The sequence below is a fragment of the Gekko japonicus genome, unplaced genomic scaffold (assembly GCF_001447785.1).
Source record: "Gekko japonicus isolate JY-2015 unplaced genomic scaffold, Gekko_japonicus_V1.1 scaffold5541, whole genome shotgun sequence".
In the NCBI taxonomy this organism is placed as follows: domain Eukaryota; kingdom Metazoa; phylum Chordata; class Lepidosauria; order Squamata; family Gekkonidae; genus Gekko; species Gekko japonicus.
The window spans coordinates 29,095-44,305 of NW_015167223.1; the positions used below are offsets into that span (position 1 = coordinate 29,095).

The following is a 15,211-nucleotide window of genomic DNA, read 5'->3' on the forward strand; positions in this document are numbered from 1 at the left end:
GTGTCGTGGTTAAGTGTGCGGACTCTAATCTGGGAGAACCGGGTTTGATTCCCCACTCCTCCACTTGCACCTGCTGATGTGACCTTGGGTCAGTCACAAGCTCTGGCACAGCTGTCCTTGAAAAAGAGCAGTTTATGTCAGAGCTCTCTCAGCTCCACCCACCTCACAGGGTGTCTGTTGTGGGGAGGGGGAGGGAAAGGAGTTTGTAAGCCGCTCTGAGACTCCAAGTGAAGGGCGGGGTATAAATCCAATCTCTTCTTCTTCTCTTCTTCTTCTCCTCTTCTAGAAACAATCATAAATGTAAAAGCAGGCAATAAAAGTACTGTCAGGCAGTAAAATAAGCCCAAAATCAGCACAATGGGATTTAAAAGATTAATTTAAAAGCCTAGTGCCTAAATGCTAAGAAAGTAGATGCCGGGCGAGCTTCAAGTGGCAGGGCATTACACAGAGAGGGTGCCACCACTAAGAAGGCCACGCATCTGGTCGTCACCTGCCTCACTTCACAGGCAGGCCCACAGAAGCAGGTCTTGAGGTTGGCAGTCAGGAGCTGGAGAAGATGGTCCTTTTAATCATTTTAAACATTTTAAAGTATATTCCTTATGTATGACCTTTGTAGATCTCTTGCAGTAGGAAGAGGGGGAAATCACGGTGCTGCTCTCCGTGTCTCTGTTTCCATTGCCTTTGCTTATTGCCTCCTGCAATAGAAGTGTAATCCAGCATACAATGAGACTGCATTATTCACATCCCCCCACTTCCTTCTTCCATATCAAGGTGGCAGTCCTTTCCCAATGGACCAACTTGTACGTACCTTGAAGAATGTGCCAAGGACCCCCATGTGCCAATTTTATGCCTCTGTCAGCGGTCATGACTTTCACTAAACAATCCTGGGCAATGTGGTTTGAGATCCTTTATTATTATTATCTGGCCACACTGGTGGACCTCCTGATGGCACCTGGGTTTTGGCCACTGTGTGACACAGAGGGTTGGACTGGATGAGCCATTGGCCTGATCCAACATGCCTTCTCCTATGTTCTTATGTTCTTCTTAGCCCTGACCTGGATAGCCCAGGCTAGCCCGATCTCGTCAGATCTCGGAAGCTAAGTCGAGTCGGCCTTGGCTAGTATTTGGAAGGGCGACCTCCAAGGAATACCAGGGCCATGACGCAGAGGCAGGCAATGGCAAACCACCTCTGAAACGTCTCTTGCCTTAAAAACAAGTTTAGCTCGCCAACTAGTGGTGCATAATGCTAAGAAAAAAGAGCTAGAACTTGTGGTTGCCAGACATTCTTAGGCTCTCCTGCCTATCCTACATACAATGCCATACGATAATTAATTATAATTATTATGTTCCTTTTACTATTTGCCATCAAGTCACAGCCGATCTATAGCAATCCCATAGGGGTTTTCAAAGCAAGAGGTGGTTTGCCATTGCTTCCCTCCACATCACAACCCTGGTATTCCTTGAAGGTCGCCCGTCCACATACTAGCTTCCAAGATCTTGACGAGATCAGCATAGGCTGGGTCATCCAGGTCAGGGCAAGATTCCTTATAACCTTCACCAGGGGTCATTTCCTGCAGGAGCGCACAGGAGCAGAGCTCCGGCAGTAAGGAGCCCAGGGGGCGGGCATATGCAACAAGCCCCCCCCCCTGCTCCCAGCAGCCCTCAGTCGGGCCACAAGGAGCAAGAAGCAGCCAGGTAAATTGCAGAGCCCCCCCTGGCCTGTCTTCAGGTACAAGCTCTCCCTCCTCTGTTAGGGCAGATCTGCACATCCCCCCCTCCCAATAGCTAGCAATCCAAAACAGTCCAGTGGAGCCTGAGTGGTGGGTGTTGCCTTCTGACACACTTCCGGTGAGGTCAGGGGGTGTGGCATATGCTAATGAGTTATGCTAATGAGCTCCTGCACCTCTTTTTCTACGAAATTACCCCTGACCTTCACAAAGCTACAGTTGGTTGGGGAGGAAATTGATTTTGAGTCCTATATTGCAGATACACCATCGAATAGACTGAACCAAGGAAATATCACTCTTTTTGATTTCTCTTTCCCCCCTTGTCTGCAGTTTATATGGAATCACTAAGAATATCGACTTGTTTCCTGCACTGATGGTAGAAGATCTGGTCCCCGGTACCAGGGTCGGACCCACATTGATGTGCTTATTTGCAACTCAGTTTAGAAGACTCCGGGATGGAGACAGGTACTCAGAATACGGACTCAGAAACAATACCTTTTTTTCGTTCCATCCAAAGTATTTGGTGTTTTTTTTTTAATTAGGAGGACCTCAAAAGTGATCTCCGTCTCACAGATTCCTTAGTGACAGATACATTTCAGAAAAGAGGGGCATAAGGAGAGCCAGTTTGGTGTAGTGGTTAAGTGCACGGACTCTAATCTGGGAGAACCGGGTTTGATTCCCCACTTCTCCACTTGCACCTGCTGGATGACCTTGGGCAAGCTGTAGTTCTGATAAGAGCTGTTCTTGAAAAAGAGCCGTTTCTGTCAGAGCTCTCTCAGCCCCGCCTCCCTCACAGGGCGTCTGTTGTGGGGAGGGGAAGGGAAAGGAGTTTGTAAGCCGCTCTGAGACTCCCTTGGGTAGTGAACGGTGAGGTATAAGACAGCCAGTTTGGTGTAGTGGTTAAGTGCGCTGACTCTAATCTGGGAGAACCGGGTTTGATTCCCCACTTCTCCACTTGCAGCTGCTGGATGACCTTGGGCAAGCCATAGTTCTGATAAGAGCTCTTCTTGAAAAACAGCCATTTCTGTCAGAGTTCTTTCAGCCCCACCTACCTCACAGGGTGTCTGTTGTGGGGAGGGGAAGGGGAAGGAGATTGTCGTCCGCTCTGAGACTCCCTTGGCTAGGGAAGGGCGGGGTATAAATCCAATCTCCTCCTTCTCCTCCTCTTCTTCTTCTTCTTAATCAATGGTGAAGTGTATGTTTTGCATGCAAAAAGAAGTCCCATCTTCAGTCTCTGGCATCGCCATACATGCAGGCAAATCGGGGGGGGCGGGGGGCCTCATGCCCGTGACCTTGGAGTGTTGAGGTCATTTGGAAAAGACAGGGACCCAAAACATCACCCCTCTCCCTCCCCTCCTGCAGGATTTAAAGGGCCCTTTGGCTGATTGACGGGGGGGGCAGGTGGCCCACCAATCAGCTGGAGGGCCTTTTAAATCTTGCAGGAGGGAGGGAGAGGGGTACGCACACACACACCCCCTTCTTCTCAAAAGCATTTAAGGGATCCCTTTACATGCTTTTGAGAAGAAGCGGGGTGGTCATGCACGCCGCCCCCGATTCTTCTCAAAAAAACTTCTTCCCCCCAAAAATCTTGTGGGGCTGGCCCTTTAAGGAAGGGGGCGGTGCCCCCAGTAGCCCCACTGTCACTCTGGGCTAGCCCTGATCAGAGATGCTCCCTTAAGGCCATAGGGAAATAGGTAAAGAGACATGGACCCCTAGTGTATTTGTCCATCTCAGCTTGTCCTTCCCCACTTGCCATCCCCTAGCGGGTCAGGTGCTGATATCTGAGCTTACGATTCCCCCTAAGGTTTTGGTACGAGAACCCGGGAGTGTTCACTCCGGCCCAGCTCACGCAGATAAGGCAGACGTCCCTCGCCCGCATCATCTGCGACAACAGCGACCACATCGGGCAGCTCCAGAAAGACGTGTTCCGGGTGGCGTCGTACCCGCAGGGCATGGTCAGCTGCGAGGAAATCCCAGAAATGGATCTGCGCATGTGGCAGGACTGCTGCGAAGGTCAGTCGTTGGTTTTGGGTCCCGGAAGGGCAACATCCAAGAATAACGCTCATAACCAGGCCCGTAGCCAGGATTTTGTAATTCGGGGGGGGGAGCTTTAAATAAGTCGGGGGGCACTGACGTCACAAAATAAAAAATGAAATAAAAATAAACATTTTAAAAACTCACTTTTGTGGCGTTCGCACTCTGCTTGCCTACATGGGGAAGGGAGCAGACTTGGGGAAGGGGCGGCGGTGGGGAGTCCTCCGGGTGGCCCAGAGAGCTGGGGGGCCTGGGGGCTGAGTGGAAGTTGGAGGGGGCCTTGGCAGGAAGTCGGGGGCAGGCCCCAAAATGCCCCACTGTAGCTACGGGTGGGGCACGGGAGAAGGAGGGTGCCTTTCCCTCCCCCTTCCCCCGAGGGCATTCTCATAGATTCCAAAGTTCTCCACCCCCTGTCAGCCCCTGTCAGTATCTTGTGCCTCCCTGGGAAGATATTGCCTTCGACGTGTGCAGAAACATCGTGTTATTCATCTGATTTTGAAAAGCAGGAGGGCTGAGAACCAGGCGAGGTTCTGTTATGCAATCCCTTTAGGCACTGCAGATGGGGGGGGGGAGGACAGACAAATACCTGCCCCATGAGTCACATCCTCCCGTCAGGGTAAGGGCTGTAAGCAGTTTTCGCCGGAGGGACGAGCTTCACAAGTTTGACCCTTTCTCAGCCGCCAAGTGTCCTGAAAAGGAAGTGATTTGCATCTGGAAATGGAGAGGAGGAAAGGGAGGATTTCACCTAGGCGGCCAGTGAAGTTTCCTCCTTGCCAGCTGTTTGGGGTTTTTTTTAGCAAAATAAACAGGGGTCCTGAACAACTGCGGGAGGAGGGAGAGAGAGGGGCTTGGATATTGGACAGCAGTGGCTGATCACTCAGAAAGAAGGGTATCCTTCTTCCAGGGGGCAGTTTGCAACAGAGGAAGGGTGGGATGGCTGCAGGCTCCTGAGGCGTGTGAACGTCTGGGGAGGGGCCGTGACTCAGTGGCAGAGCATCTGCTTGACATGCAGAAGGTCCCAGGTTCAATCCCCGGCGTCTCCAGTTGAAAGGATCACAACCACACGAAGACACATATCAGACTCTGGGTCCATCGAGGTCAGTATTGCCTACTCGGGTTGGCAAAGCCGAAACCAGACAGCAGTGCAGAAAAAGTGTGCGAAAACAAAGGACATGATCTGTGCTCAACAATAAACAACCACAAGTCTCAAACCATTCTGTCAAAATGTAATTAGAATATAATAAAGGAGACACAGTCCAATGTAATACTCATATAATGAAATTAAATACAACAAGGCGTGTTTTACATACCACAGGACGGACGGACACACACACACACACACACATATATATATATATAAAAACTGTATCAATCATACACCAGAAACTCCAGTAAGATAGAACACAATCTCTCAGCATTTTTGTCAATCTCAAGAATTTTTGCACTTTGACTTGAGATTGGCAGCAATTTTGTGCAAGGAAACAACATGTTGGTGAAATTTTTCCTTTTGGAGCAGAAAACTATGAGCTCCATCTTTTTTGGCCGCGGTCACACACACTAAATGATTAACTTGCAATCCACTTTCAGTGCATTTTCCAATTGGACTTTTACTGCGGTAACTGGCAAAATCCAGTTGGAAGGTGCATTGAAAGTGGATTATTGAGTGTGTGTGACCACAGCCTTTGCGAAGAAGCCTTTGGTGAAATGAGGCTTGTTATCAGCTGGCTTACATGTAGAGAAGAATATCAGAGGGACCTATAATTAGTTCATCCACTGGGCCCCAGTGAATCCTTGAACTCCTGTGGAACTATTAAAACTGAAATTGTGTTCTATATTATTGCAGTTTCTGATGTATGATCAATATAGTATACAGGGGTCATTTCGTAGAAAAAGAGGTGCAGGAGCTCCTTAGCATAGCTCATTAGCATGACTTATTTGCATATGCCACACCCCCTGACATCACCGGAAGTGTGTCAGAAGGCAACACCCACTGCTCAGGCTCCACTGGACTGTTTTGGATTGCTAACTATTGGGGGGGGATGTACAGATCTGTTCTTGCAGAGGAGAGAGAGCTTGTACCTGAATAAACCTTGGTCTTAAAGGTGCCACTAGACTGTTTTGGATAGCTTCTGTGTGGCCAGGAAAGGTGAGGATGGGGTAGGCAAGCAACTTACCTTCCTTCTTCTGGTTCCTCGTGGCCCAACTGAGGGCTGCTGGAGCAGGGGCAGGGCTGGCTCATGTGCCCGCCCCCTTGGCTTGTCACTGCCGGAGCATCGCTCCTGTGCGCTCCAGCAGGAAATGAGTCCTAATAGTATAAATATATCTGTGTCTTGTGGTGCTCCAGCAGGAAATGAGTCCTGATAGTATAAATATATCTGTGTCTTGTGGTATGTAAAACACGCCTTGTTGTGTTTAATTTCATTATATTTGTATGACATAGGACTGTGTCGTCTTTATTATATCCTAATTACATTTAGATACAATTGTTTAAGACTTGTGATTGTTTATTGTTGAGCACAGATTGTTTCCTTTGCTTTTCATACTCAGGTTGGCAGCAACTCTTCGGTGTCTCAGGCAGAGAGGTTTTTCACACCACCTTCTGCCCGGTCTTTTTAATTGGGTATTGAGTCTGGTCTTTTTTAACTGGGGATTGAACCTGGGGCCTTCTGCATACCAAGCAGATGCTCTACCACTGAGCCACGGCTCATCCTCTGTGGTAGGTGATGGGAAAGACATCTGCCTGAGACCCTGGAGAACTGTTAGCAAGCCCATAACCCGGATTTTGTGGCTTGCGGGGCAGTTTTTTTTTTTTCTGATGGAGCTGAAGTTCTCAGTGCAGAGAGAAAAACCATTTAGCCAATAAAAAGCTGTTCCCAGGATAGATCTCTAAATTGCGAGCTGTCAGCCACTTTAGATGACAGTTCTCAGTTAACAAGTTAATCACTTCTGCCGGCTTAAGCAACAATTCTGAGAACAAGGTGGCAGGTGGGGGTGATGATTTCTGTAGTCAAGAAAACTAACCCTTAGTCAGAAAAACTCTCTTCAAGGAGGCCAGTTTCTTGACACAGAGTGAGGAGGGATCCTAGAGGTCACCTACTCCAACCCCCGTGCTCAGTGCGGGAATCAGTCAACTACAGCACCCCACTCTGCTTAAAGGAGCACATGCGTTTCAAAAAAAACTCCAGAAGCCCTCCCACTGTAGCCCACCCCCAAGCACCAAGAAGACAGAGCATCACTTGCCCCAGACATAAGAACACCCGGAGGCTGGCAACCCTAGACTGGAATTGGAGGATACATTTCCGAGCCTTTCAGATACACTGCACTCAAATATCTCCTCTCTCTTCTCCCCCCCAGACTGTAGGACGCGGGGCCAGTTCAGGGCCCTTTCGCAACAGTTCCGACGCAAGAGAGCTTCCGGCTTCAGCTACCCGGAAGAAAACCCTTCCAACGCCAAGCCTGGAGTCCCAAGGTGTGGTGTGCTTACCAACCTCTTTATGATTGTTGTTATTGTATCTAGACATCTCCCCTGCCATCTGCACTCATTCTGTGCCAAACTGTTGGGCATATCCTTTGCTACGTAGGCTGATACTTGTGCTGGATCTGGGACCTTGCTAGTCCGTTCGTAATGCCACCAGGGAAAAGCTATTGTGACGGATGTTCTAATAGGGTCTTTCACACACACACTGAGTAAAGCACTTTCGACGCACTTTGCAGCTGGATCTTACCGTGCGAAACGGCAAGATCCACTTGCAAACGGTTGGTGAAGTGAATTGCGACTGCCTTGTTTAGCATGCGTGAAAGTACCCAACGTCTTCAAGGGTGTCTGTGGAATGAGTTGAACAAAATTAGAGTCCAGTGGCACTGTTTATTTATTTATATTTATTTATACATTCAATTTATAGCCCTCCCTCCCCACAATGCGGGCTCAGTGCGGCGCACAAATAGGCGTAAGACAACACATAAAAACAGGTTAAAACCATATAAAATCATTACTACAATGTTACAGCATATTAAGACCAACAAAGTTTTATTCAAGGTGTGCGCATTCGTCAGACAACGAAATGGAATTACAGATCATAGTTGTATGTATACAGAGGGTGGCTTGTTAAATTAGCATGCAAAATAGTGAAGATGTTTTTTAACAAATAAAGAGAATGAGAAGCTCGGTTACTGGTCAAAGGTCGTTTCGTAGAAAAAGAGCTAGGGGAACTCATTAGCATAACTCATTAGCATATGTCACACCCCCTGACATCACTGGAAGTGTGTGATAAGGCCACACCCCCTGACATCACCGGAAGTGTGTCATAAGGCCACACACCCCGCCCCCAATGGTTCTGGCCGCCACCGCCGGCCTTGCAGCTCCACTGCCGAGCCCCATGAGGGGCCCAGCGGTGGACCTGCAAGGCCGGCAGCTCACCCGGGGGAACTGCGATCCCTCGCGATCCCCCCCCGAAATGACCTCTGTTTCTGGTTATCATCTGTTTTGGTACAACTGCGGGGGGGGGACAACATAGGTAATGAATATGTCAGGACTGGAGGTTGATGTGAGAATCCAGTCATTAGCTCCCATCAATGCTCCTTCTAAGCTGTGGGGTCTTGTGAGCAAAAATCCTACTTTGTGAGCTACTGGCATTCAAGTTGTGAGCAAGCAATTTGGCTACTGCATAAGTTAGTTTGCTCTGGAGCCATCCTTCCTGAGCGAAGACAAAAATGTGTGAGCCAGAGGCTTAAAGAACTGTGAGCTGGCTCACACTAACTCAGCTTAGAGGGAACACTGGCTCCCATCCATCTCCTTTCAAGCACGGAGGCAAATTTTACAGCATCTTGGCTGTGTAAAGTATTTTCCTTGTCCCCAGAACAGAGAATTACACTTAAATCTACCATTCCAAATTACATTACATATTCAATTATATTCCTAATTGTTAAGAGTAGTACACTGAGTTGTTGTTTTTAAGTAACGTTTTGCTTCGCTAAAACATTGAGTTAACTGACAGGATCCTTTTCCTGGGGCGCAGTGTTATGTCAGAGATCAACAAAATAGTGCATTGCATTACGATCACCGTTATAATATACTATTTCAAAAAAAATTAAAATATAGAAGTATCGCCCTTCTTGGTGAGAATACGTGTGTGAGGACTGAATGAGTTAGCATATGCAGGGGTCATTTCCTGTAGGAGCGCACAAGAGCGGAGCTCCGGCAGTAAAGAGCCCAGGGGGCGGGCACATACAACAAGCCACACCCCCTACTCCCAGCAGCCCTCAGTCAGGGCAAGAAGCAGCCAGATAAGTTTCAGAGCCTCCCCCCACCCCCACCCTGGTCCAAAACAGTCCAGTGGCACCTTTAAGACCAAGTTTTATTCAGGTACAAGCTCTCCCTCCTCTGCGAGGACAGATCTGCACGTCCCCACCCCCAATAGCTAGCAATCCAAAACAGTCCAGTGGAGCCTGAGCAGTGGGTGTTGCCTTCTGACACACTTCCGGTGACGTCAGGGGGTGTGGCATGTGCAAATGAGTTATGCTAATGAGCTCCTGCACCTCTTTTTCTACGAAATGACCCCTGAGCATATGTGATGGGATAGGAAATCAATATCCCTGTTAAGTCCTGGAGGGGTGTTTGTTCCAAGTGTAATTCAGCAGTTGCCTTTTCCATTCTGTTCCTGAAGTTCTCTGAGTTAGCTAAGGAGCATCCGCTATCGCAGCTCCTGGGAGGGACGGGGACAGGGGAGGGGGCAGCTGAGTGGAGGCTGCCCCCCCCAATTAAAGAGAACCAGTGTAGTGTAGGGGTGTAGTGGCTTGGCTGCTGAACTAGGATCTGCGAGACCCAGGTTCGAATCCCCACTCTGTCACCAACAACATTCCCAAGGCAGAAGCTTTTGAGAGTCAAAGCTCCATCTGATACCAAAGTGGACTGGGTGGCATTATCTAACAAACGGAGCTCTGGGTTTCAAAAGCTGATACCCTGGAGAACTTGTCGGTCTTTAACGTCCTACTGGACCCGAGCCTTGCTCTCCTGCTGCAGGCCGATGGGGCCACCCACCTCAAACCTCCTGGGTATGTCGTTTCTTGTAGAATGGAAGCGCCGTCTCCAGATCACGCACAAGAGGAAGATCTCGAGTCTTTAGTAAACGAACTTGAACAAATGGTTTCCGCTCTTCGGAAGCAGGTAGAGTACACCTGGGGGGGGGGGGCGGGACCTCTAGAAACAGAATGGAGTGCCGTGGGTCAGCAGAAACTGGACTTGCTGGTAATGACAGCCCCTGATCCAAAATAACCTGAGGACTGTTTTCCCTTTTGGAGTACCATGCAAAGCAAGTGCTGGGGGAAAGAACAATTTTTCCTTCCTTCCTTCCTTCCTTCCTTCCTTCCTTCCTTCCTTCCTTCCTTCCTTCCTTCCTTCCTTCTTTCTTTCTTTCTTTCTTTCCAGTGAAATTTTTAAGGGGGAAACAGCTCTCTCAGACTGGCTGGCACCAGCCAGTTCGGTGTAGTGGTTCAGTGTGCGGACCCTAATCTGGGAGAACCGGGTTTGATTCCCCACTCCTCCATTTGCACCTGCTGGATGACCTTGGGCAAGCCACAGTTCTGTCAGAGTTGTTCTCTCAAGAGCAGTTTCTCTCAGAGCTCTCTCAGCCCTGCCTACCTCACAGGGTGTCTGTTGTGGGGAGGGGAAGGGAAAGGAGATTGTCAGCCGCTCTGAGACTCCGAGTGAAGGACGGGGCATGAATCCAATCTCCTCCTCGTCCTCCTCCTCGTCCTCCTTCTCCTTCTCTGCCATGTCTTCTCATTAATATAGTGGAAAGTTCCATCAAGTCGCAGCTGACTGATGGTTTTCAAGGCAAGAGACATTCAGAGGTGGTCTCCCATTGCCTGCCCCCATGTAGCAACCCCGGACTTCCTTGGTGGTCTCCCATCCAAGTACTAACCAGGGCCGACCCTGCTTAGCTGCCAAGATTGGACCAGGTCAGACTAGCCCAGGCCATTCTGAGTCATACCTTCAGAGTCTTGGCCCCTACAGTTCGCCATTGCTTCCTTTGACTAGCAGCGCCTCTCTGGAGCTTGTGGTCTTTCCCAGCACTCGCTACCAATCATGTTTTGAACCAGAGATGCCAAAGACTGAACCTGGAACCTTCTAGCGGCAAAGCATGCTCTTCCCCTGAGCTACAGCACTTTCCCACAAGGAACATCAGGAGGGGCGGTGGGCTCAGGAGAAGAGCCTCTGCTTGGCATGCAGAAGGCCCCAGGTTCAATCCCCGGCATCTCCAGCTAAAAAGGACCAGGTTAGTAGACGACGTGAAAGACAGCCTGAGAGACCCTGGAGAGCCGCTGCCAGTCTGAGTGGACAATACTGACCTCGACGGACCAAGGCGTCTGATTCAGTAGAAGGCAGTTTAATGCGTGTTCATCCGAACATTCCACCTGGGCATTCTTTTCCACCAGTGGTAAACTCCTTGCGAGTTTCCCGAGACATCTTTTGTTTCCTCCAAGACCAACGCCACTATCTCTGAATCATGCCTTTTCTGACGTACCTCCTAGACAAAAGATAAGCAATCCCAAGCGCGTGGGCCAACAGCAACACCCCAGATTATTTTAATTGACGCTCAGGGCTGGATCTCTGCCTGAGCAACTGCGGCTCGCAACCGAGGCAGCACTGCTGAGATCGGCGTTGGTGCGTGAGAAAGCAATGGGCATGGCTGATACCCACTGTCGCCTCCTAGACCTGCATACCCAGCGGCTGAGTCTAAGGCGAATCCCTGAGAGGGGGGCAGTGCCCCAGGGGTGTGGTTTAGGATTAATGTGCCTGGCCAAGTACTTGGCCCCCTCTCCCGTTTTGTTTGCTGGTACAGCTGTATCTGATTGCAGGTCGATGTGACATTTGTTCCAGTACTTGGGTCAAGCCCCCAAACGTAACTTTTTTCCCTCCATAGAGAACAATGGAGGGGATAGGGGCAGCCTGTTAGAGGACCCGCAGAATTGGACCCCCTCGTTCAATGTTCCTGAAACTTGGTTGGTATCTTGGGGAGAGGCTCCAGCAGCTAACCTGCAAGTTTGGCGCTTTTCCATCAAACTCCCTCCCCTCCAGCCCCCAGAATATACCCTATGTTTTCGCTATTGACTTCAATGGCCTATAGGATACATTTGGCTGGCCAAAGACTCCTGAATGCTCCTACTGCCGAAATTGACATGCAGAAGTCTTTATGCTGGCCGAAATTGATTCTGCCCAATTCAGCCAAATCCGAATGGGCCGATTTTTTTTTTAACATCCCTAGCTGTAGCACCTTAAAGACTAACAAAATTTGTGGGAGGGGGTGAGCTGTTGTGAGTCACTGCTCACTTCTTCAGATACATCTAGAACGTGAGTCCATCGGTCCTGTATACTGGAAAAGTGAAGTGGTTTCAGATGCCAAATGACTGTAGCAGGCAAACAGCAATAGCAGGTGAATGACAATAGCAGGCGTGATCGGATCAAGTGTGATATGCAGAGGGGTAGTAGGCATGGAGAAATCAGCATTGGTGACAAGAAACCTAGGTCTCGATTTAGTCCAGGAGGATGCACTTTGAGCTTCCTTCTCAGTTGCAATTCAGCAGTCTCGCTTTCTAATCTCCCTTTGAAATTCCTCTGTAAGAGAACTGCTACTTTTAGGTCAGCGACTGAATGTCCTGGACTTAACCTGACCTAAAGGTAGCAATTATCTTACAAAGGAATTTCAGAGGGAGATTAGAAAGAGAGACTGCTGGATTGCAACTGATAACGAAGCTCAAGACAGTGCATCCACCTGGGCAGAGCCACTGCCAGTCTAAGTAGGCAATACGGTCTTGATGGACCAAGGGTCTGATTCAGTACGTAGCTTCATCTGTTTATTTAAGCATTTAAGCAAATAGGACTCCCGATGTTGGGTTTCCATTGCTCCTGAAACACTGTTTGCCCACATCATTAACGACTAAAGAGACCAGTGTGGTCTGTTCAGTCCCACAATGCAGTGCTTGTATTTATGGGACCTTCCTTGCCTTCCCTACCAGGTCAGTTCCTTGGAGGGTCAACTGAAGCAACACAAAAGAAGCCCGGGCAAGTCTGGCCAGCAGCAGAAGACCGGAGCCAAGTGGCGGATGAGATGACCAGCTCTTCCCTGGTGCTAATGTGAGGAGAGAGACCGTGCTGAAAGCAGGAGAGGTTGTGGGTTGTTCTCGAGTGCAAGTGTGGGTTTTTCGGGATGGCCTTTGCCAAAACCAATAGGAAGTTGGCTTCTGTTGGATATCATGGATCCTGGAAGCTCTCTAAGGAGATCTTCATGGGGACTTCCCAAAGCAGTGGGGTTCTCTGGAACAGAAAAAGAGGACCCGGGTCAGGTTTCTCCTCTCTGGAGTGAGTCCAGCTTGGTAATTTGTAGACAGCCAGTGTGGTGTAGTGGTCAGAGCATCACACTAAGATCTGGGAGACCCAGATTCAAATTCCCACTCTGCTACAGAATCTTGCTGGGTGATCTTGGGCCAGTCACACGCTCTCAGCCCAGCCTACCTCACAGGGTAGTCGTGAGGATAAAACGGAGGAGAGGAGAAAGATGTTAAGCCATTTGGCGTCCTATAGAGGTGTGGTATAAATGCAGTAAATAAATAAATAAAGTGGCCAGGTGTACGTGCCATTGAACTGAATGCAAAGGGGAGGCTCACCAAAACCACCCTAACGTGCTGTGTATTTCAGAGGAAGGTTATCTCCTCTCTCTTTTTTTGTCCCCAAGGGGCTTCTGTCTGTGTCTGGAGAAGGAGGTAGCCTCAGTAGCAGACAAATTAAATAATAATTACTGTATGGCATTGTGTGTAGAATAGCCAGGAGAGCCTAAGATTGTCTGGCAGTCAGAAGTTCTAGCTCTTTTCTTAGTGGCATGCACCACTTTTTCAAGCTCACCACCTAGACTACGTTTTTTTTAAGGCAAGAAATGTTTCAGAGGTGGTTTGCAGTTGCCTGCCTCTACGTTGCAGCCCTGGTATTCCTTGGAGGTCGCCCTTCCAATACTCGCCAGGGCGGACCTTGCTTAGTTTCTAAGGTCTGATGGGATGGGGCTAGCCTGGGTTATCCAGGTCAGGGCAGCAGCAGACGGATGACGATATCCAGGACAATCTTAAAGCCTGGCGGGAGTAGCAAAGACTGCACTCAGAGCGCTGGTGTGTGTGACAGTTTAGGTACAAGGCTTTTTGTCGAGCATTGCCAGGTGTCCAGTATCCCAAAGCCTTACACTCGTAGGCAGAGCCTGGCAACGTCACATTGAACAGAAGTACTAACGGCGGTGCTTCCATGCGTTGCTGGGAATTGTACCATGTGGCACCCGTGAATATGTGTAATCACAAACGCGTCGCTTTGAACGCAGGCATCAGTAGTGCATGGCCATCCCATTTGTGTGGCCTAGGTGGGAAAACTCTCCTGCCCTCCCTCCATCCCCCCACGCTTGCTTAATGAAGTGGCGGGAGGGAATTGGAGGGAAACAACATCACCCAGTCCAGTGACATCACCATGCTGAGTGACTATGGTAGAGAGCATAGAGATGCGTGGAATTCCTAGAGCATTCCTCAACATGGGGTCGGCACTTCTGGGCTTTCACCCTGAAGTGCCCTCACTGCCCCCTCCCCCTCCCCCACACCCAATCAGTCCCAGGATCTCTAATAGTGTATAGGGTTATCAACTTCAAGGTGGGGCTGGGAATTCTTGTGGAATTACGACTGATCTACAGAAGAAGAAGAAGAAGAGGAGGAGGAGGAGGAGGAGGATGGATTTATACACCGCCCTTCACTACCCAAAGGTGTCTTAGAGAGGCTTACAAACTCCTTTCCTTTCCCTTCCCCAGGGGTCATTTCGTAGAAAAAGAGGTGCAGGAGTTCATTAGCATAACTCATTAGCATAACTTATTTGCATATGCCACATCCCCTGACATCACCGGAAGTGTGTCAGAAGGCAACACCAACCTCTCAGGCTCCACCGGACTGTTTTGGATTGCTAGCTATTGGGCGGGGGGGGACACACAGATCTGTCTCGCAGAGGAGGGAGAGCTTGTACCTGAATAAAACTTGGTCTTAAAGGTGCCACTGGAACTTATTTGCATATGCCACATCCCCTGACATCACCGGAAGTGTGTCAGAAGGCAACACCAACCTCTCAGGCTCCACCGGACTGTTTTGGATTGCTAGCTATTGGGCGGGGGGGGACACACAGATCTGTCTCGCAGAGGAGGGAGAGCTTGTACCTGAATAAAACTTGGTCTTAAAGGTGCCACTATGTGCGCTCCTGCAGGAAATGATCCCTGCCCTTCCCCTCCCCACAACAGACACCCGGTGAGGTGGCCGAGGCTGAGAGAGCTCTGACAGGAACTGCTCTTTTTCAAGGACAGCTCTTATCAGAACAATGGCTTGCCCAAGGTCATCCAGCCAGGTGCAGGAGGAGGAGTGGGGAATCAAACCCGGTTCTC

The 15,211-nt window shown here is 49.5% G+C and overlaps 1 protein-coding gene and 1 non-coding gene across 2 annotated transcripts in view; both read left to right on the forward strand.

Moving 5' to 3' along the window:
* LOC107112104 (peroxidasin homolog) overlaps nt 1–12,872 on the forward strand; it is a gene marked incomplete at its 5' end in the record, with an annotated part of 41,869 nt that extends 28,997 nt beyond the window's left edge. The window contains 5 exons of the mRNA XM_015413176.1: nt 2,058–2,192; nt 3,532–3,740; nt 7,116–7,230; nt 9,831–9,924; nt 12,777–12,872. Of these exons, the coding sequence (XP_015268662.1) occupies nt 2,058–2,192; nt 3,532–3,740; nt 7,116–7,230; nt 9,831–9,924; nt 12,777–12,872 (649 nt within the window). The remainder of the gene's footprint in view (nt 1–2,057; nt 2,193–3,531; nt 3,741–7,115; nt 7,231–9,830; nt 9,925–12,776) is intronic.
* Nucleotides 4,733–4,804, forward strand: TRNAV-GAC. The gene has a single exon. It is a non-coding gene; the product is annotated as a tRNA-Val (tRNA).
* Nucleotides 12,873–15,211: the final 2,339 nt, after the last annotated feature.